This window comes from Gossypium hirsutum, chromosome A08 (assembly GCF_007990345.1).
Source record: "Gossypium hirsutum isolate 1008001.06 chromosome A08, Gossypium_hirsutum_v2.1, whole genome shotgun sequence".
In the NCBI taxonomy this organism is placed as follows: Eukaryota; Viridiplantae; Streptophyta; class Magnoliopsida; order Malvales; family Malvaceae; genus Gossypium; species Gossypium hirsutum.
This window is the reverse complement of record NC_053431.1, coordinates 117274830-117299590: the sequence shown is the minus strand read 5'-3', so window position 1 is coordinate 117299590 and position 24761 is coordinate 117274830. Positions and strand designations below refer to the sequence as shown.

The 24761-nt window shown below is 33.0% G+C and overlaps 1 protein-coding gene and 1 pseudogene across 1 annotated transcript; one reads left to right on the top strand and one right to left on the bottom strand.

Annotated features, from left to right (window-relative positions):
- Positions 1-1584: 1584 nt before the first annotated feature.
- Positions 1585-2641, top strand: LOC107926944 (uncharacterized mitochondrial protein AtMg00810-like). Its single transcript, XM_016857887.1, has 2 exons — positions 1585-1671; positions 2228-2641. Exons 1-2 carry the CDS (start codon positions 1585-1587, stop codon positions 2639-2641), a joined length of 501 nt encoding a protein of 166 aa, XP_016713376.1.
- Positions 2642-12093: 9452 nt separating this feature from the next.
- Positions 12094-15409, bottom strand: LOC107926943 (uncharacterized; annotated as a pseudogene).
- Between the last annotated feature and the right edge of the window lie 9352 nt (positions 15410-24761).

Here is a 24761-nt window from a genome sequence, read left to right as displayed (position 1 = left end):
GTAAGGGCAAAGCTGTTGTTTCTTCCACCAATGGTCAGAATGAAAAGTTTGCATCATGTCCTATTTGTAAGAGGACAAATCATGCTGAAAAGGATTGTCGATTCAAGGAAAATGACAAGTCCAAATTTCAATGTACCTTTTGCCAAAAGTCTGGACATACTGAAAAGTTTTGTTGGGCTAAGAAGAAGTAAGCAAAAAAGCAAGACCAAAAACAAGCAAATGCAACTGAAGAGAACTAAGAGCAAGGTGAGTATATGTTTATGGTTTCACATGTTAAACCATCTCATAACTTTATTTGGTTATGGATAATAGGTGTACCAGTCATATGACACATGTGGCTGCATATTTTAACTCACTTGATAAGTCCTTTAACAAAAGTGTGAAGTTGGGAAATGTTGCTACAATTCAATTTCAAGGCAAAGGCTTAATTTCTGTGAATACTCTACAAGGTAAAAGGATAAATTTTTTTTATTCTTGATTTAGACCAAAGTCTTTTGAGTATTCCTCAAATGATTAAAAATAGATTTAGTGTTCAGTTTAAGGGTAATGTCTGCAACATATTTGATGTTTTTGGTTCTAAGTTTGCCGATCTGAAAATGCAAAATAATAGTTTTTATTTGAATCTTGATGTTGATTGTGAATGTATGTGCTTTGCTAAGGATGATGTCAATCTTCTTTGGCATAAAAGGATAGGCCATTTTAATCTTAGAACCTTGAAGTATATGTAGTCAAATAGTTTTGTAACAGATTTGCCTAAATTGAATGTGTGTGATGATAAATGTGATAGTTGTCAACTTAAGAAGTCACATAGGTTTTCATTTTCTTATGATGGTGTAAAGAGAGCAACTATGAAATTAGAGTTAGTTCACTCTAATTTATGCGGTCCAATGTAACTTTCTTCTATGAATGGTAGCAAATATTTTGTGTTGTTTATAGATGAGTTGACAACGATATGTTGGGTGTATTTCTTGAAGTCCAAGATGAATGTATTTTCAAGATTTAAAGAATTCAAGAAACTCGTTGAAAATCAATGTGATTGTAAGTTAAAGGTTTTAAGAACAGATAATGGTGGAGAGTATGTGTCGAAGGAGTTCAATGATTTTTGCAGACTCTAGGATTCATCATCAGCTCACTGTTCCTTACACCCCTCAATAGAATTGAGTTTGTTAAAGGACAAAAAGAATTTTTTTGGAGATGTCAAGATGTATGTTGTTTGAAGAACATCTTCCGAATTCATTTTGGGCAGAAGTTGTATCAACATCTGTGTCCTTGTTAAACAGGTTAGCAACTAAGGCTGTGGATGGAAAAACTCCTCTTGAAGCTTGGTCTAGGTTTAAGCCTTCTGTGAAACATATTAGAGTGTTTGGTTCTATTTGTTTCAGCTATATACCTATTAATATGAGAACTAAGTTAGATGAAAGAACTTGGAAAGGAATCCTTGTTGGTTATTCTTTTCAATCCAAGGGGTATAGAGTCTTTAATCTGAAAAGCAAGAAACTTGTGGTGAATAGAGATGTCATCTTTGATAAAGATTCTTACTGGAGTTGAGAAAAGAATGATGTGTAAAAGCACGATCGTGGGTTAATGCCTGAAAAGGCTGATACAACTGATGATGCTAAACATGGTGTGACTAGTAATGAATTTGGTGCAATTGGTACAATTGATGTTGAGGTTATCAAAACTAAATCCATAGTAAATGTGTATAAGAGGTGAATTTTGTCTTTGTTGAACTAACAAGTTTTGATGAAGCTACAAAGGTACCTAAATGGATTGATGCAATGAAGGTAGAAATTTCTGCAATTGAGAAAAATAATACCTGGTTCTTGACTGATCTACCTAATGGTAAACATGTTAAAGGTGTGAAGTGGGTTTATAGGACTAAGTTCAATCCTAATGGTGTTATTTTCAAGCATAAGGCTAGGTTGGTCATAAAGGGGTATGCATAGATAGGTGGAGTTGACTAGGATGACACTTTTGCACCAGTTGCTAGACACAATACCACCATATTACTCATTGCTATTGCAAGTCAATTAGGTTGAAATGTGTTTCATTTGGATGTAAAATCAACTTTCTTGAATAGAGAGCTTGAAGAAGATATCTATGTTTGTCAACCTAAAGGTTTGTGGTTGTTGGAAAGGATCATCAAGTGTACAAGCTTAAGAAGGCTATTTATGGTCTAAAATAGGCACCAAGGGCATGGTATTGCAAAATTGATTCTTATTTGCAGAAGTTGGGCTTTCAAACAAGCATTAATAAAGCTACTTTGTATCTTAAGAAAGGTATGAATATTGACTTGCTTAATGTTTCTCTTTATGTTGATGATTTGTTGGTAATAGGAAGCAATGATGAAGCTTTCTCAGAATTTAAATTGAGTATGCAAAAAGAATTTGATATGTCAGATCTTGGCTTGATGAGTTATTTTCTTAGGATAGAAATTAATCAAAAGAAGGCTGGTATATTCATTTCACGACAGAAGTATACTTTAGATGTTCTAAGAAAATTTAAGCTGGAATTTTGCAAAGGAGTTGACTCTCCATTGCCTCTAAACTTGAAGTTGTCAAAAAATGATGGTGAGAAACGCTGTGATCCTTTTATTTATAGAAGTATAGTTGGAAGCTTACTTGATAGCAACACAACCTGATTTAATGTTCCCTACAATATTGCTATCAAGGTTTATGAGTTCACCTTCTGATGTTCATTTGGGTTTTCTTTTACCTATATATTATAAAAATAAAAAAAATTTACTTAAATGTTATGTTAAATAGATTATGTACCAAAATGGTACATCCAAACAATTGGAGGGTAGTGTATAGGCGGCACAACCCTAAAATACTAACACATTTGACTAAAAAGAAATGATATTTTAATAGTGGTGCCTAATTGACAGGCGACACTAGGGGTGAGCAAAATTCGATTCAATTCAAAAAACTCGATAAAAAATTCAAATTTTGAATTAAATAGTTTGAATTATATGAGTTAATCAAGTTATTCGGGTCAACTCAAATAAAAAATTAAGTTTTTCGATTTAATTCGAATATGAATTACACAATTTGAGTTATCCAAAAATCCGAATAAGAAAAGACAAAACTACGTCGTTTTGATAAATGTTTACTTTTTAAAAAGTTAAAATTCAAAATAAATAAGTTAAAAGGTAAAACTACGTCGTTTTGATAAATATTTATCTATTAAGTTAAAAGGAAAAATCATTATATTTTTCATGTAGTTAAATAATCTTGTACTTCATCTACTAGTTAAATAATCTGTCCATCTAAGTACAACATTAAGTATAGGATTCGTTAACTCAACTCGATTCGACTCAAAATTTTTTACTTGATTTAATTCGATTCGAAAAAAATTCAAATTGAGTTTGGTTGCTAATATAAGATTTTTCAACTCGACTAACTTGAAAAATTTTTACTCGATTCGACTTGACTCAATCGAATACTCACCCCTAGGCGACACCACTTTGACCAGAATGGTATAGAGAATGTATTTTATATGAAAGGGGTACGGTGTCTATCTAATAGGTGACACCACTAACCCCTATCTGATAGGCGGCACTGGTGATCCCTATCTGATAGGTGGCACCAGTACCATTTCCCCCTGCACCATCCAGCTCAATATTAGTATTTGTTAAAAAAAATAGAACATAAGGAAGAAGAGAGAGAATAGAAGAAAGAAAGAAAATAGAAAATGTATTTTTATTTTTATTGTTATTTTCAAATAGAATAGATTATTATAAGAAAAAAATATTTTGTTAGTATTATATAGTTTGTTTAGTGTTATTTTTATGTTTTGTTTTAAAGTTATTTTGTTTATTGTGATTTGTTAGTAAGTTTTGTGTTTAGATTAATTATTTGTTTAAGGTTTATTGTGATTTTTTAGGTTATGAATGTTATGTTTTAAATTTTTTTAAATATATTGATGGTCACTAAACTAACTAAAATTACAACAAAGGCAAGCACACCTATCGAATAATAGTATAGGTATAGTGAGTCGGGAATATCGTATCCACAAGGACTACAAGTACTAGTAATGACTTTTTTTCTATTATTTAGCCAACAATTTAATGGGATTGATTTTAATCTAAAATTAACGAACTAATTACTAAGAACCCAAGAGATAATGAATTAGAAAAATATTTGAAGAAACCAATCAGATAAACAATATCCAGGAAAGAATCCACCTAGACTTCACTTATTATTCTGAATCTGAATTAAACGATTTATTTACTTGTGCCTTAATCCGTAGAAATTCCTAAATTATGTTAATATCTCATTCGATAGTAAAAACAACAGACTCTAGGTTGCTTAATTGAAATCTCTTTCTAATTAAAACCCCTATTGTCGCATTAACTCGATCTATGGATTCCCCTATTGGATTTGACTCTAATCTGGTAGATTTATGTCATTCTATTTCTAAGATTGCATGCAACTCCACTCAATTATGCTAGATCTACTCTTAAATAAGGACTTTTGCTCCACTGAATAAGCACATTTAACATGAATCAATATCCTAAAAATATCAAAACACGAAATAAACATACATAGTTGAGAACAAGAACTCAAGTATTTATCATGTAAATCAGAAATTAAATAACAAGATCAATCATAAGTTTCATCTTCCCTAGGTATTTAAGGAATTTAGTTTATAATTTGGGATGAAAACATCTCAAAATTAGAATAACAACAAGACATAAAGAAACCTAATAAAACTTCGAAGGAAATTTGAATGGAGATCTTCAATCTGGAAGGAGATTCGCTTCTAAGTTGATTCTGACAGTGTTCTTCGAGTACTTTCTTCATTCTTCTCTGTGTGCTCTTTTAAGTCCTCTTCTACTATGTATTTATAAACTTTAGAATGCTCAGAAAGCCTAAAAATTGGGTTTTTCCGTGTGTTTGGGAAACAGGGCGCGATATCAACACGGACTGGCACACGGACTGGCACATGGACGTGTGCCTAGCCCGTGTGGTTTCTAGAAATAGCTCTTTTTGCCTGATTTTGGCTCGTTTTTGCTCTTTTCACTCCCTTATGCTCACCTAAGTATAGAAACATGAATTTAAAGGATTAGAAGCATCAAATTCACTAATTTACATAATAAATCATCCAAAAACGCATCAAGAATGGGATTAAAAATATGTTACTTTTATGGCTTATCATATATTTGAAAGTTTTTATGTTAGTAACTATTATAAAGTAATTTTTAGTTAGTGATAACAACAGAAAAAAATAGATAAATACTGAAAATATTTTTGTCATAAATATTGTTAGAAATGACAATAAATTTGATATTGTCTGATGAGATAATAACTTCAGCACAAAGTTAGAAAGTTGATAAAATGATGAGAGAATTGCAAGATTACAGAATGAAACCAGAAGAAAACATCGTTCAACACCTTATTACCGTAAATTAAAAGATGCAAGAAGTGTTATGGAAGGGTCATAAACTGATTAGAAAGAATAAAGTGCAATACTTAACCCTTAGAGGGAATTAATAGAACGGGAGCATCAAATTATTTTAGACTAACTTTGGAAGACATTGGTACCACGAACCTATTGGAATCTAGTTATATACTTCGTGAAGTTTATAATCTCTTATGGGAATTAATAGAACGGGAGCATCAAATCATTTTAGACTAACTTTGGAAGACATTGGTACCACGAACCTATTGGAATCTAGTTATATACTTCGTGAAGTTTATAATCTCTTATGGAGAAAGGAAAATAACGAGACAAAGTGTAGGTTCACGAAAGTTGATTGGGAAGCAAAATGTGTTTGACATACCATGGATGGATAAATTAGTTGTTAGGAAATTACCAAGAGAATTTCTAAATTCAATACTCATTATAAAGATTGAAGAGGAAGAAAATCTTGAGGAATTTCTAAATTGGATTGTAGAAGATGAATTTGAAGAGAATTCAAAATTAATATAGAGAATTTCCCAGAGAAAGATACAGGATCAGAGATTGAAGAAAATGTAGAACTAAATTTAAGTGGCTAAATGTAAAGATAAATATTGTTCATGTACAAAATGAGAACTGAAAAAGTCTGAGCTTATGAATGAAAAAAATTGCATATTGATATAATTTTGGCTTCTTTTTATTCATTAAATTTTTTATGTAAGTATTTTTATGCTATTTGAAATTGTTTTGAGAATTTTTGTTTATTTCTTAACAGATTGAGTATTGAAGATGGATAATCAGTTTTTCATATACGTTTATTTCAATGGAATAATCTTAACAACAACCGTTGGATGTATATTTGAATGTCACCAACAAATAACAATAAGATTTAATAGAAATATCTTATTTGATTTTATGAATGAAATGATTAGTGCAAAAATTGTTAGACGTTGTGGGAGAAGGAACTCGAAACTTTTCTATAAGTTTCTAGTTTTGGCAGATCCCATCCAATTTACCGAAATAGAACTTGTATACGATGAAGACGTGGAGACAATGATCGCTATTTATTGTAGGAATCGAAGTGACCAAAATGCACCGATTCAGCTATTTGCTGAGGTAGTTGGTGCGGAGCCAACTGAAGATCTCACTGTATTAGGTGAAGAACATGGAGCTCAAGAACCTTGTATGATGACTCCAATATCGTACATTGATAGTGAATCAACTATACGCGGGATCGATATCGATCTTAATATTGCACCCGATATTGATGTGGATGGTGATAATGGATACGATAGTAGTGATCTTTGTATCACGAGGTCGATAGTGATAGTGATCCCGATCTGGACGAGGTCCCCAATGATATTGACGATAAAGACGTGAATGACGATGGAAACATTAACGTGTTTTCAGTTGGGAACCAGATTCAACGTATTATGATACATAATAATCTTAGGCCACACATGTCACTCATAGACTTCGACGCGACGCACGTAGCCGAGTTCCCAGAGTACCCTGAAATACTACCTACTCACTGGCTAGCTGTAGATTTCAATCCTGAGGAGTTGTTTGTAGGCCAGAGATTCGAAAGTAAGGAAGAGTGCGTATTTGCTATTAAATGGTATAGCATAAATATATCAGTGGACTACAAATTCGCAGTGTTTATACTGACATTATATATAGGAGAGTGTTGAAAGTCGGGGGAAGGCTACAATTGGTGGGTACGAGCTGTATTTATTCAAAAGTCACAGATGTGAAAGATACAAAAATTTGTTGGGCCTTACACATGCACATCAACACATAAGACAGAAGATCATCGAAAACTTGATTCCAAAACTATCTGTATGTGTCTCATGCCAATGGTGAAGGACATGCCGACCATTAAAGTTTCGATATGGATTGCTGAAATGCAGACACGATTCTAATATCGAGTATCATACTGAAAGGTGTGGATAGCTAAATAGATGGCAATGGAGAAATTGTACAGGGATTTTGATGTGTCGTACAATAAGCTACAAGGATGGATAATCGCTATACGGGAGTACATATTGGGGACTGTCATTGAGTTACAGACACGACCTTATTATAGCCCGAATCACCAACTACAATCGAGAAAATAAATTTCCATCGGATGTTCTGGACGTTTGATCTATGTGTACGTGCATTTCCCCACTACAAGCGGATTGTGCAAGTAAATGGACTTGGCTATACGAAAAATATACAGAGATCCTATTTCTTACAGTTGCTCAAGATGGAAACAAGAATGTGATCTCGATAGCATTTGCCATTCTAGATAAGGAAAACATGGAGTCGTAGGGATTCTTCCTTACCAACTTGCGGAGGTATGTTATTAACAATGATAATATTTGCATCATTTTCGATAGAGGGAAACGATTAATTGCCACCATTAGGCGTTTCAATATTCCATAGAGATTCGTTTACTGCATCCGGTACATCGCATATGTACTGAGTAGTTTGCCAGTTGTGATCTCGTCTATGTTAGCTTAGAGATTTGTAAGAAAGGGGTGTGGAGCTTATCTTGCATATGTACTTGATACAAAGTGACAGAAACAAAGATTGAATTAGTACCAGTTGTGCGTGAGCATCCAGATGTGTTTCCCGAAGAATTACTGGGTTTACCACCTATCAGAGAGGTTGAGTTTGGTATTGAATTAGTACCAGGTACAATGCCGATATCGGTAGCTCCGTACAGAATATCTCCAACAGAGTTAAAAGAATTGAAAGCTCAGTTGCAAGAGTTGGCAAATAAAGGTTTTAATAGACTGAGTTTCTCTCATTAGGGTGCACCGGTGTTATTTCTAAAAAAGAAAAATGGCATGATGAGAATATGTATAGACTACCAACAGCTCAACAAAGTAACGGTCAAGAATAAGTACCCTTTGCTATGAATAGATGATTTGTTTGATTAGTTAAAAGGGGTAGCAGTGTTTTCAAAAATTGATTTTGAGATCAGGTTATTAACAGTTGCGAGTTAAAGACTCACATGTGCTAAAGACTGCATTTAGAACAAGGTACGGACACTACGAATTTCTTATTATACCTTTCGGACTAACAAATGCACCTGTTGTTTTTATGGACTTCATGAACTAGATTTTCAGGCCGTACTTAGATCGATTCGTAGTTGTGTTTATTGATAATATTTTGATTTACTCTCGTAATGAATCTGAGCATGCTGAGCATTTGAGAATCGTGCTGCAAACTTTGAGAGATAAACAGTTGTTTGCAAAGTTCAGCAAATGCGAGTTTTGGCTACAAGAGGTTGGTTTTCTGGGATATATAATTTCAACCGCGAGTATCCGAGTTGACCCGAGCAAAATTTTTGCAATTATAGATTGGAAGCCTCCGAGAAATGTATCCGAAGTCTGTAGTTTTAAAATAGTCAAAATAGTAAAGATGGCCCCAAAGCCCAAAAGATATAACATTCAAGTCTAAAGGCAAAGTCCACAACATTAACTCACAGAAACGTTAGTTACAAACATAAGTTGCTTTAGCAGGGAATGGAGAAGGCATGGAAACATCCAGGATCATTCGGGAGAACGCTGCACTGGCCTTAATAGCAAGCATCAAAGTACATGTTAACGCGAAGCCCCAAAAAAGGAGGTCGGAGTCGCCGCAACACTTGTCAGAAGCCAAACGGTGGGGGAGCCAAGGTCGAAAAGAGCCTTCGATAATCAACCTTATCAGCCACCAAAGAAAAACCAAGTGTAATGACACCATAGACCATCCAAATTTATAATTGGTGAAGATCTTGAAGAGTCGCAGTTGTCGCACAATCAAAACAGGGGCTTCATATGCAAAAGGAAAAGGAAACATAAAAAGAAGGAACATCGAAGGCCAGTGGCTTACCGTCGTATAGAGATTGGCACAAGGGAAACAGATGGGCCTGGATAAGTCTCAGCACACCGAAAGATAGCCGGCATAAGGAAGACTGTAGCAAACAGAGGTTAGATGATAGCTGGCACGAGGCCAGTCGCTCTAGTGAGCACAAAGGCAAAAGGGCTTGAAAGGGTTAGGGCTCGAGCGAGATGTACCTCACTTGAGAATTGAGATGACTTCAAGTTACAAGGTTGGAACTTCTTCCTATGCATTCAATTTTGTCATACCAAAAAAATAGAACATGCCACATTGCAATAAAAACAGGCTTAAAGAAGGCACAAGGCCAGTAGAATCTAAACATCCTACACTTCCAGTTAAAAGTTAAAAAAAGGCTATTTGATAATATAAAATGTTAAGTGTAATGATAAGACATGTTCTATTCGATACGAGTAGGAGAAACGATATTCTTAAAAGAATAGAGAGATCAGAACTAAGTGAACTTTAGAAATAATATTATTAGAAGAGACAGTCATAATGTTAAACATAAACGCTGAAACGAACATAAAAGATATAAAAAATGAGCGATTTGATTTGACTTAAAATTTTTAGTAACAAATAATTTTTTATTGATGGTTAAAAATTTGATAATAAAGAGATAAAAACAAAAGATAATAAACCGATGATAATATCTTTTATGAGAAAGGGAAGATTAAATTTTAAAATGTCTTATGCCAATTCGAAGTCTCTCAAACATGTTACCATCAAATGACTTAGTGAATAAGTCTATTAGTTGCTTCTATGTTGCACATTCTTTAATTCAACTACTTGCTTCTCAACTAAATCTCTAATAAAATGATGCTGAATGTTAATGAGTGTTTTATTTTCGAATGCATAAGTTGTAGGTACATCATAATCTACAAACATTTGCTTTATCCAAATCGACGGAGTACAACATCTTTTAGTTACTATGTACTCAATTTCAGTAGTGGAGAAAGAGAGAATTTTGCTTTTTGTTTTACCATGGGACTAAATTGTACCCAAAATAAAACCATGCTCCAAAAGTGTTTTTTTCTATCATCTAAGTTCCTTGTCCATTCACCATCAAAATAACCTACAAGGTTTAGATTAATATCTTTAGTAAATTAAATACTCAAATTTAAAGTACAATTAACACATCTAATTACATCTTTAATTGTTTTCAAGTGTGATTCTTTAGAGAAGCTTCATATCTTGCATATATGTCAACATTATGGTAAAGGTCTAGTCTACTAGTTGCGAGATATAAAATATTGACAATTATACTTCAATAAATGGTTACATATGTTGCTTAATCTTATTCATCTTTAATAAATTTTTCATTCAAACTCATAAGAGTACTCGAAATTTTAAATGTATTCGGCTTAAACTTCTTCACTACCTCAAAATATATCTCTTTTGATTGATAAAAGTCCTGTTGTTAAGTTATTTAATTTAAAAAAAAAAAAAGTTAACTGACTCACCATGCTCTTCTCAAATTCTGTGTCTAACAAATTGATCACATGCCTTGGATGTAATGGAACCAAATATCATAGATCATTGAATCTTAACCCCGACATGAAATGGAGAGACTATTGCTGATGGATGCTTTAGGTGTTACCTATGCATAGTTTGAGGAGTCGGTTTCCATTCCTACCAAAATAAAGAAGAATGTAAGAGTTAAGATACTACCATTAGTAGCTTAGCCATAGGCTTTTTTACCCCCCAAAAAAAAATTACAAGTGATAGTGACAAATGTTATAGTTGAGGAAGTTAAAACTTCGTAAAAATGATAATCGAAATATACGTTTTTAGTATAATTAATCACCAATTAATTAAATTACATCTTATGAAATCTTGAAAATTTGAGGTTTTAGATTTCATTTCATCCTTTATTTGATTCAACTTTGTATTAAATTAAGTTTTTTTATGAGAAATTATGAATATTTATTTTCCTGAAATTTCTATAATTCAAGTCCATTAAACAAGCCAAACTTGTATGGTAAGCTTTTAAATAACTAACCTATGGTTTGGCCTTTAAATTAAAGGTTTAATTTATAATTTGGCCACTAACATTTATATATATGTTTTGTTAAAATTGTTTTAATTATATTATTCAGTCTTTTTTTTGCCATTAACTTTTAATTTTTTTTTGAAAATTTCTTTTCTAACATATTTAATGAATAAATTCAAGGTTTCAATCTTTCATACTTTTAACTAGGAGATTTTTCTACTGACTTAATTTTTTTAAATAATTGTGTTTATTTTCTTTAAATTAAGAATTTTTTTTAATTTCATGTATTATTTATTTATTTTTTTAATGTCCACATGTAATTATTTTATAGAGTTATTTAAATAATAAATTACATCCCACCACATATGAAATTCTACACCATCCCCATTATTTTTTTTTCATGGTACTTTCATTAAATCTATTAGAAAAACAATAATTTGAAAAAAAAACAAAGTTTGATGACAAAAAAGGACACATAAATACAATTAGGACCATTTTGATAAAACATGTAAACTTTAATGATCAAATTTGTCGTTAAAGCCTAAATTAAATAGCATACAAAATTGAAATCCATCTCTACGCCACTAATTACCGTCTCATTAAAGTCTAGTGCAGATAAATCCTTCCCAGTTTTTTATAGATCATTTATGTTATTCTCAGCACTTAAAAACAGTATTGATTTCCATTTTTCCTTGCTCGACATTGACCACAAGGTTTAACCAGTATGTTATATAGATAGGTATACTTATAGTAGACAAGAAGTGATGTTATACGTTGAAAATGCCTGCTTGTATAATGGTTTCACTAGAATATTGCAATACAAAAAATACTTCGAACAAGAACACCAAAGATGTTTCTATTACTTAGAAGTGTTGCAGCTATGTAATATTGTATCATTTCAGTATCTCAACTGTTTTGTACTAACATATATATATTTATATAGCATGTAAGAATGAAAGAATAATCAATGTTAGACCTAAACTTCAATTGTTTTTTGATTGAGAGCTTTGTATCTCCATTTCTCTTTCTCTAGAAAATCAGCACCAAGGAACCTGGAAACAAATGGCCATAGCCTACAAGTGTCTTCAAAATTCGTCAAAAAACTAAGTGCGGCTGTAACAACAGATATTACAGATGAAATGTATCTCTCTTTTTGCTTGCTTGAGCTTCACTTGTTCTTGTCTCCAATACCTTCTCTTCATTTTTATCCGGGAACCAAATGTGTTGCAAAAACCCAATGCTTAAAGAAATGTTGTTTCTATCAGCCAGCTTTTGGACTATTTCAGGATCGATTTTGTCCTTCCCAGTCGAAGACACTGAATGCTACGGCGGGCCTTCTGTCAAACATTATTTTGGGTCCATAGATTTGGACTGCCGGATTTCCATTTTCTAAATTTGGATGTTTAAGGCTCATCAATGCATTCACCAACCAATTGGTCAGGTTCCTTGTCCTGTTACTGATTAGTATCAGCCCTAATGAATCTGCATGATCCAAGCTTCTACATTCGGTTCTTGGATTTCTTCTTTTAGGGGTATTGTTGGTTTCTGTAGTTCCTGGTTCAAAGGATGTATTTATTACCTCTTCGATTTCAGAAAATGAAACAGTCTTTGTTTTTTTTTCTGTTCCAGATTCATCGTCCATTTGTTGAACAAGAACATTGTCCACCTTCAGTTTGGTTTCAATGTTAGAAATAGGTGGTGATGCTGGGACAAGATTCATTATTCCTACAATATTTGTACCAGTGGCTAGGTCCTTCAAAATTGAAGCACTGGATTTTCTGATAAACAAGCAACAAAACCCTGGAGGATTTTCTCCAAAAACCTTGAAAAAGGAACAAATAAGGAAGTCAGGATTGAAAAGAGAAAGCCCCAAGGTCTCCATGTCTTTTGCTCCTTATGCAGATGCATCAAGCAACACATGCCACCCATTCTCTTGAGCCAGGCTCATCCAGATACGAATATCTGGATCCTGTGACCCACGATTGAAGTGGAAAAATAATAAGTCCTCGTCTCTTGTACTTTTTTTCTTTATCTTCTTTCTCAAATTTTCTGATTGAATTTGTAGATTAGGCAAGGAGAAATCAGCAGACATGACATTTGCTCCTCTTTTTTTGGAGCTTTCAGTCATCACTTCAACAGCCTCATTTTGATAGTCATAAACTGTGAGTAGATTTTGATTAGATTGAAAGGGATGACACTCTGACAGAAGCTTGAAAGCAGAAGATTGATTGGCAGTGAGAACCATGGAGTAATTAGCTTCTGAGATATTCATGAAAGCCATGATCCATCTCCCAATATCAGGTTGAAATTCTGACTTTTCCCCCTCACCATATAGTAGCTGAGAGTCATTCAGGTTTACTGACTTGTAGAAGATATAAAAAAATGGGGGTTCTAAAGAAATAGTAGAACCTGGTGATTGAGTTTGAAGCTAAGAATAAGAGAAAAGACCATGACCAATATAGTCAAGGAACACATGGTTGGAGGGGGAAATATGATAGTATTCTTGAGCTCGAATTAGGTACCCAGCCTGTTCGGTTTGGGCCAAGGAAGCGATTCATGATAAGTGAAATGGAAAGCGAGGTAGAGAGAATGAGCAGTGCAAACCTCGAAATTCATACCGTGATACTGCCTCAGTGCTCAGAATAATTGAAGTTAAAGCATAATTAAAGTCGGGAAGGCCAACAAAAGGGCTGGGACAACAACCAAAAGAACATGCTTTCGAGACATCTCTTAAGAATGTTGGTGTCGATTTTGTTACAAAGAGGGGAAGAAAGGAAGAGAGAAGAAAAACAAAATTTTTCTGAATAATGGAGAAGGCTGTCTATTCAGCTTCTCACAGACACAACCTTTTCATTAAAAAAAAAACTTTACAGCTGCTTAGCACTGGATTAGAAAAAAACGTAAAACATAAGTAAAAGATACTTATAGCGGAAAAACTTACAGCTGCCTATTATTAAAGGCCTAAAGCAACTAACACACAAAAGGTATATTTGATTTCCAATATTAAACTCAAAACACATCAACACTCCACCTTTGAGATTGATATTAAACATACCAAGCTCACACTTGATAAAAGAAATTCTATTCCTTAAAAAGCTACTTTGTCATCAAGTCAACAACTTGCATCTTAGAAGAACAAAATTCTATCTTAATCAGTAAATTTCTCTCAACCTCACGAATAATATGAAACTTTACATTGATGTACTTTGTTCTACCACGCTGAACTGGATTTTTAGCAATGGAAATAAGTGACTTATTGTCACACAAAAAAACAGTGACACTTTCTTGCTCAACCAAGATTAGAAAGCAAATTTCTCAACCAAATTGCTTGGCTTGCAGCAGCAACAACAACAATATATTCTGCTTCTGCAATTGATTGAGCCACAACTTGTTGCTTCTTGGAACTCCAACAGATTGCACCTGAACCAAGGTTAAAAACATACTTAGATGTTTAATGTCATCCAAACTCCCAGCCCAATCATTCTCAGAATATTTAGTCAACTTCACACTTCCTACCTTTAAATAATTCAGCTATTCACTTGTTTTGTCCTTCACATACCCTGAGAACCCTCTTGGCAACTCCCAAATGAGTGTTTCTTTTTTTTTATCTATATATTATAAAAAAATTACTTAAATGATATGTTAAATAAATTATGTACCAAAATGGTACATCCAAACAAGTGGAGGGTGGTGCATAGGCGGCACCACCCTAAAATACTGACACATTTGATTGAAAAAAAATAATTAAAAAAATTGGTAATGGCAACTAAATAGACAATACCTAAAGAAATAGGGGTCAAATACGACCTGTATACGAACAAAACCCAACCCAAAACTAGATCCGATGTCATAGATGGGACAGGACAATTGAGCAATACTGGTCATGCCTGCTGGAGAGGCGGCACACCTCTGGTCACGTCGTTTCCACAGGTGGCACACTTGTGGCTTGTCAGCGATGGGACGGGTTGGATGGCATGCCCGTGAGTTGTGTTTTTGGGGACCATTATAAGGTCCCCAATGTCCCATTTTTTGCCGAAAAAGAGAAGAAAATCTTTGAAGAAGAGAAGAAGAAGAAGGAGGAGAGAGTGGGAAGGAGAAGGGGAAAAAGAAGAAAAAAAACAGAATAGAGAGAGGGAAGGAGGAAGAGAAGGAAAAAATAAATAAATAGAAAAAGAAAGGAGAGATTGTTGTTTAGGGAAGATTTAGTGTTTAAAAAAAACATAAAAGGTAAATTGTTTTATTTAGTAATTTTTTTTGTTATAAATAAATGTTAATTGGTTTTTGTTGTTATTGTTGATTTAATTTAGATTTAATTTTTAAATTTATTTTTGTAAGGTATTATTTGGTTAAAAAGAGCTATCAACGTATGTTTGTATTTATTTTATATTTTTATTCATTCATAAGTTATTTTTAATGTTTATTGAAGTAAAAAAGCCTATTTATGTTATGTATAAAGAATGTTTTATTTTTTATGTAATTTAATTGGCATGTGAATTTTGATTATTTTAATATAAATTTTTTATTTTTTATGTAGGTAAAAGATAAGAACCATTGATATGGAATTTGTGAATAAGACCATTGAGTTGGAATTTATAAGATAAAGTAGGAATAATAGTTTATATGTTCTAATTTTTTAAGATTTTATAATTGGGAATAAGAGTTTATGTTTTAAATTTTATTTTATGTTTTTTATAAATATTATAAATGAAATTTCTTTTGAATCCTTCTATGCAAAATATATATATTTTTGACAATAATTAAGTTGGCATGTTATTATATATATTATATTTTAAACCAATACATTTTGCTTATTATCGTTTTAAAATAATAATAATATTCGTATTTATTTTGTTGAGATAGTTTATATGTTATGTTTTTGTTATATTTTTTTATTGGCATGTTATTTTTATTATTTTAATATATTTTTTTTGTTTTTTATGTAGGTAAAAGATTAAACTATTGAGTTGGAATTTATAAGATATATTTATTTTGTTAATTTAGTATAGCAAAAAATATGATGTGGACAAAATTGTTTGGTACTTTTGTAATTAAAAGCAATATATAAAATTTAGGTATTTTGATAAATATTTAAAATGCATCAAACTTAGAAATTAATTGCCGAAATTTGTTTTGAAATTACAGGTATCGCAATGGATTCATTGATTAAGAACGATGATCACATGTTAAACACAGTTAATAATACAGTGATATATTGTTATTTGTTAATTACAGGTTCCTTAAAAAAAGTTCTACATCATTTATGGAAACAAATTATGTTATAATAACTATTTTCTATAATTTAATAGTGTCAGAGCTCGTACCGCGCATTGAGGGGTCGGGTGAATGGTTTAAGATATCCCCTGGATGAACGACTAATGTCATACTTAGAGTTAGCCAGATTTGGATCAGCAACATTGATCCGGATGTTTGATTTGCGGTACGATTTAATATCCGTATTAGTCGAGCGTTGGCGCTCGGACTTTTCATTTGCCGTGTGAAAAGTGCACTGTCATTCTGGAGGATGTTGCATTACAATTTGGGCTCTCAATTGATGGGAGTGTCATAAGGGGCGTAAGTACGATAGTTGAGCCGACTACCCTTTGTTATAGCCTACTAGGAGTCTCGCCCAACGGTGCTGAGTCCAAATTTACAGGTTTGAGATTTTCATGGCTGAATGCCAATTTTGAACATTTATCAATTAATGCCACTGAGTAGGAGATGATGTGCACTGCTCGTGCATACAATATGCATATTATAGGGGGTGTACTGATGCCGGATTCGAACAACTGTAGGGTTCATTTGATGTATTTACCCCTATTACGGGAAAACCATATTTACTTGGTGGGCAGTCAACTGTAGTCCCCCCGCACATACATCAGCTTGGGGTATACGAGTCAGAGCCCGAGCTAGAGGTTGAGCCAGAACCCGAGCGGTCGCATACACATTTCGGGGATAGTTCTTATCATCTGGAGTTGCGGGTCAATGACTATTTCTTAGACTCGCCAGGACACAGATATCATTCCGGGTTTGATATATTCAGTCCAATACAACCGCAGTACAACACTCCTCACAGCCCGTATCCATCGCATTGCTCCACTCCTTCTGGTTGTATCCACCTCAGTACAACATTCCTCTCAGCTCAAGCTTATCGATGACGTTTGGGGCATATGATTTTTCTTCCGTGTTTTGCACACCCCCACCTACGACTGAAGAGGATGTTGATCGCTGCAATCACCCACAACATGAACGTCGACCCCTACAGAAATATACCCCTAGGACCACACCATCAAACTATCAATTTTAGGGGTTTTTTGCAATTTAAATATTACAAAGTTTGTACTTTTTTTATTCTAAAAAAATATAAATCAAGAAAAAGAGATTTTTTGTATTTATTTAATTAGATTAATTGCAACATTAAAACTTGGAACAAACTTTATGGTCATAAATTAAATTAATTGCAACATTACAACATTATAACATTAAAACTTGGAACAAACTTTGTAATATAAATTTTGTAATATAAACAAAATACATTACAACTTTAAAACTTGGAACAAAATTTGTAATATAAATTAGGTACATTGGAATACATAAGCTCAATTCCTACCCGATCGTGATAGTTGTCCAATATGATAGTTTCGCTGCGGGTATTTTGTAACACCCCTAATCCGTATCCGTCGCCAGAGTAGGGTTACGAGGTATTACTGATCAAGTCACAACATAAGGCATACATTTATCAACCGTAAAGCATTCGTTCTCATAAATCATTCAACACAATCACATTGTCCCTTATAAGGGCCTACGAGGCCTTAAACATGCTTTAGAAGTGTTTCGGGACTAAACCGATATCATACGAAAATTTTGAAAACTTAGAAAAATTTCAATTATACAGGGGTCACACGCCTGTGTGAACAGGCCGTGTGCCTCACACGACTCCAGACACGCCTGTGTCTCAGGCCGTGTGAAAACAAGGCATACATACTAACTTAGGTTACACGGCCAACCACACGCCCGTGTGTCTGGCCCGTGTGCCTTTCGAAGTGGCCACACACGCTCGTGTGCCAGCCCGTGTACTATGCCGTGCCAAAACTGTAGGGTATATTGACTTATGCAACACGGCCAAGTCACACGCCTATGTGCTAGGCCGTATGCCAATTAAGGGGGTATACTAACTTGTACCATATAGCCAGTCACACTCCCGTGTGTGAGACAGTATGGAGCATACAAACTTCATTTTAATAACAACACCAGGGACACACGGCCGTGTAACATGACCATATGTCACACATGGCTGAGACACACGCTTGTGTCTCTGCCCGTGTGGACAAAAATAGGCAATTTGCAAGGCTAATTTGCCACCCTTATTCATGTTCAAATAAGCAGCCAAAATGGTACCATTTCATCATACAGTTAGGCAGCCAAAATCATTAACCAAATACACAATTCATACTATATCCATTTCAACCAAATTCAATACCAATTACCTATTCAAATACTTATCAACTCAACTTTCAAAATCATACTTCATCAAAACATTTCTCAAGCATTATACACCATAAATCAATTAACCATTTGCAACTAGAAAACCATAACCATATTCATACCAAACATGCCAAAATAAGCCATCACTCATGACTATATATACAACCAAAACATATATATTTACAAGCCATTACTAATAGCTAAACACACATCAATATTAGCATCATTTGCAAACCAACTCTCATGGCTATAATCACAACCAAAATACCACATCTATCCTATACATGTCATATACCATATATACACAACTCAAAAGTACCAAATAGATGTCCGATAGTGCGATGATATTCCCGATGACTTCCGGATCCGAGCTAGCCTTGATTCACTATAAAATATAGAAAAATAACACGAAGTAAGCTTCATAGCTTAGTAAGCTTGTATGTAAATAATTTAATTCATCAAATAAATGTAAATCAACCAATTTCACATTAACTACAAACCTTTCTCATGTTTTAAACATGATTAAATACCATCTCATTGAACTTTCTCGATTTAATACTCGAATAGGTTCTATACATACTTGTATCGCCTCGTACTAACCTCTTTCTCAACCACAACATTTATTTACCCGATGAACCATTCGGAATAGAAATTGGATACTCAGTAGTCTCATTCGATAAGTACCTATACCATGGCTCGTAGCTAAATCAAGGTAACTTATCCGAAGAACTATTTTCATGGCCCGAAGCCAAACTATCCGATATGCATGGCCTGAAGTCAAATTGGTATAACTCGCATTCGAAGTGTTAATATTATGGCTCGAAGCCAAATCATCTGATATGTATGGCCCAAAGCAAAATCGGTATGTCATTTTATAACATGTCACAAGTATCCAAATCTATTCCTAAGGTTCAACCGGGATTTCTAGCTTGTTGATTCCATCTTCGAATAATTCTGTGGAGTCGTATTTACAATTCATACATTAATGAAAATCTCATAATCACATTTTAAGAAATATCAAAGCATTTAACATACATTTATAATGAAATCATCACATATGAACTTACCTCGAGTATGAAAACGACGAAATGAGTCAATTACTCGATAATCTTGCCTATCCCCCGATCTAATTTCGGATTCCTCTTTTCTTGATCTAAATGTATTCAAAATTAACTTATTTAATCAACCACTCATTCAATTTAGTCCAAAATATACATTTAACCCTATTTGAACTTTAGCCCCTAAACTTTTACACCTTTAACAATTTAGTCGTTATTTCACAAATACACAAAATTCACATATTTTCAATAAACCCAAGCTTGGCTGAATTACAAATAAGTCCCTAACAGTCCAAAACTTTCATTTATTTCACATTTTAACCACACAATTTGCACATTTCACAAATTAATCCTATTATGCATTTTCATCAAAAATCACTTAACAAAACATGTAAAACTATCATCAAACTTTCATATTTCAACATTAAGCATCAAAGAACTCACAGATTCAACAATACAAACTCTCAAAATTTTTAACAGTTTCAAAATCTAAGGTATGGGCTAGCTAGAATACGAAGCAACGATCTCAAAAACGTAAAAATTATAAAAAATCGAGCTCAAAACATAGCTAATTACTTGAATTATTCCTAGTCGAATGAAGAACCCTAATTCCTCTTGTTCTTCTTTTAATTTCAGTTCAACAAAATGATAATGGATGAAATTTGTGTTTTATTTTACTTATTTTAACATTATTTACAAATTACCATAAATAACCTTAAAATATTCCATAATTACACCAAATGCCATGCCACTATCATCCACTATCATCCTAATGGTCTATTTAACACTTAAAGACCTTAAATTTGAGGTTCTATAGCTATTAAATACCTTTAGCTAATAGAACAACACTTTTGCATTTTACGCGATTTAGTCCTTTTTCTCAAATTGAACAATTAAACGATAAAATTAGCTCACGAAATTTTCACACATAAATGCTATCATGCTGTAAACACCAAAAATAATATTAACATAATTTTTTGACATTGGATTTGTGGTTCCAAGACTACTGTTCTGATTTAGCTAATACCGGGCTATTACAACTCTTTTCCCCTTAGGGATTTTCGTCCCCGAAAATCTTGCTAGTGAATAGGTCCGGGTATTGTTTTCTCATAGCATCCTCGGGTTCCCATGTAGCTTCTTCAACCCCTTGTTGATGCCATAATACTTTCACTAATGCAATTTTCTTATTTCTTAACTCTTTGATCTCACGAGCTAAAATTCGAATTGGTTTTTCAGCATATGACATATCAGACTGAATTTCAACCTCGGTCGGGGAAATGACATGTGAAGGGTAGGATCTGTATCGCTGAAGCATTGACACATGAAACACATTATGTATTTTCTCTAACTCAGATGGTAATGCCAACTGATATGCCACTGACCCAATTCGCTTGATAATCTCATACGGTCCGATGAATCGCGGACTCAATTTCCCTTTCTGACCAAACCGCAATATCTTTTTCCATGTCAACACGTTCAAAAACACTTTATCCCCGATCTGAAACTCAATATCTTTCCATTTCAAGTCTCCTTACGATTTCTGTCGATCCGAAGCCGCTTTCAAACTGTCACAAATTAAATTCACTTTTTCTTCAGTCTCTCTGATCAGATCAACCTCGTGAATCTTATTCTTGCTAAGCTCAATCCAGTACAATGGTGTTCTACATTTATGACTGTATAGAGCTTCGTACGGTGCCATCTTTATACTCGATTAGAAGCTATAATTTTAAGCAAATTCAATCAGCAGTAGATATTTCTCTCAGCTACCTTCAAACTCAAGAATGCAACAACGCAACATATCCTCAAGTATCTGAATAACTCGTTCGGATTGACCATCCAATTACAGGTGAAATGCGGTGCTGAAATGTAGCTTTGTACTTAAAGCCTCTTGCAATTTCTTCCAAAATCGCAAAGTGAATCTCGGGTCTCTGTCCGAAACAATAGATAAGTGGACACTATGTAATCTTACAATCTCTGAGATATACAACTCATCCAATTTATCAAGCGAGAAATCTGTACGTACTGGAATGAAATAGGCTGATTTCATCAATCTGTCAACAACAACCTAGATCGCATCTTTCTTTCTTGGAGATAAAGGCAAACCTGATACAAAGTCTATTGTTACTCTATCCCACTTCCACTCGGGAATCAATGACGACACTTGATGCTCAAATTCGACTTGCTGAAAAATCAAACATTTCGAATCAAATTTTGAGATATCTCGTTTCATGCTATGCCACTGATAATGCTATTTCAAATAGTTATACATTTTGGTGTTCCCCGGATGTACTGATAAACAACTATTGTGTGCTTCGTTTAGAATTTTTCAAGTGAGCTCAGAATTTCTTGGTACGCATATTCTATAACGAAACATCAAACAGTCATTAGGCCCTATTCGAAACTCTGAATTAGAAATCGACTCACACTGAGCTCGTTTTGCTTGTAATTCATTATCAAATTTTTGAGTTGCACAAATCTACTGTAGATATAACGATCTCGCTTTCAACCTGGCTACTATCGAACCGTCATCAGAAAAAGTTAACTGTGTGTTCAAAACACGTAAAGTAAATAAGGACTTTTGACTTAAAACATCAGAAACTAAGTTCGCTTTCCCCGGATGATAGTCAATCACTAATTCATAGCCTTTTAACAATTCTAACCATCTCCATTGTCACAAATTCAAATCCTTCTGAGTTATCAGATATTTCAAGCTTTTGTGGTCGGTATAAATATGTCATTTCTCACCAAACAAGTAATGAGACGCCAAATTTTCAATGCGAACACTATCGCGGCTAACTCTAGATCGTGCGCTGGATAATTCTTTTCGTGTGGATTCAATTGTCTTGAGGCATAAGCTACAACTTTGCCTTCCTGCATCAAGACACAGCCCAGGCCATTTAACGATGAAATATTGAAAACTACGAATTATTTACCTAACTCAGGCTAAACTAACACTGGTGCCTCTGTCAATAATGCTTTCAACTACTCGAAACTCTGCTAACACTTTTCTGACCACTCAAATTTAATATCTTTTTAAAGCAATCGTGTTATCGCAGTCGCAATCATCAATAAACCTTTCACAAATCGTCTATAATAGTCGGCTAGTCCCAGTTATGAACGAAAGTTTTTGTATAAAGGGGGATTAATACAGGAAGTGGAGTTTAGCTTAATATATAATTTTATATATAAACGTTTTTTTATGTATGAAATTTTAATTTAATTAAATTTTTATAAATTATTAATATAATTATAAATATAATATTATTTTATATTTATATATTATATACACATCTAATTATATTAATTTAATATAAAAATAAATTAATATATTTATTTTTTTAAATATGTATAATTAAATTAAAAATTAAATTTTTATTTATATATTTGAACCACTCAATTATACAAAATCAAAATTTTATAACATTTTCATGAGCATTAATTGTGACCCAAAGAAAAAGACAAAAAAGGGCAGATCAATATCCTTTACCGTTGAGAATTAGATATAGATTTTTCCGCTCTTCGTATACAAAATAAATCTCATATAAAAGTAATTACGGCTGCTATTTGCTTAATTTTCTAAAGTATCCCATAATTATTCAAAGAACAAACACAGGATTTTTTACAAATATGGTATAAAAAAATTTATTATATACGAAAATAGGTTGTTAGATAGATTATTTATGAAAATGGGTTACTTTTTTTTAGTCGCGCCTACTTGACAGGCGCGACATATTATTTTATTAATAATTTTTTTAAAATATTTTATTATTATTATTATATTTTAAAAAAATTTCGGGTTAAAAACGGGTCGTCCGTGACCCGTAAGCGCCACATGTGGCCCCTAATGCAGGGGCGCCACACCCTGCAAACCTCATTGACCGTGCAGTGAAGCAGTGAAGAAAGAAAGAAGAAAAAAATTTAGTAATTTTTTATAATTATTTCAAAATTAGATTGTTAGTAATTTAGAATTATTTGATAAATTTTTGTGTTTGTAATTATTTTAAAATTAATTTATTAATAATTTAAGATTATATATTCTAAATTATTTTGTTTAGTTTAATAATGTTAAATTTATTTTGTTAAATATTTTGCTATAAATAATTTGTAACTGTAAAGAAAATAATTTAGAATTTTTTAGAAGTTAAGAGACTAGAAAATTGAAAGTAAAAGAGATTGAGAATAAAAATTAGAAAAGACGGACGAAATTGAATGGAAAAAGATGATATTGGTGAAAGTAGTATTAGAGTTTGAGGGCAATAAAATTTATAAATGTTGGTGTAATAAAATTAATTTCTAAGATAGTATTTTTTATTAGTGTATTATTGTATTATGATTTTTCTGATAATGTATTTTTAAAAAATATTTTTATAGCTATTTTATTAGTAATTTATGATTAGTTTATATAGTGGTTTTATTGGTTTTTTACTTATTTGGTATAAAAAATTTATTATATACGAAAATAAGTTTTAATAAAATACGGGTTGAGCCTCCTGAGAAGGCACCACATGTCGCGCCTACCTGACAAGCTCAACATGTCGCGCCTGTCAGGTAGGGGCAACATGTGGTGTCTCTTCGTTAGGCGCAACCCATTTCCCCTATATATACCCCCTCCCCGGGAAAGCATGAGCAAAAAAACTAGTAAAAAAATTAGTAGAAGTAAAAAGATAGAAAGAAGAAGGGAAGAAAGGAAAAGAAGAAGAAAAACAAGGTATTTTAATTTATTTATTTTTAAATAGAATGTAGAAATTTGTTAGAAATTTTATTATTTAATGTTATTTTGTTAGATAAATAATTTTGTTTGTTAGGTTCTGAATGAAAAATTTTGCATAAAAAATTTTACATCAAAAATTTTGAAAATTGTAAGAATTTTGAATTTTTTTTAACAGATCTAGTATTGAAGATGGAGAACAAATTTTTCGTATGCGTTTATTTCGATGGAGAAATTTTGACAACAA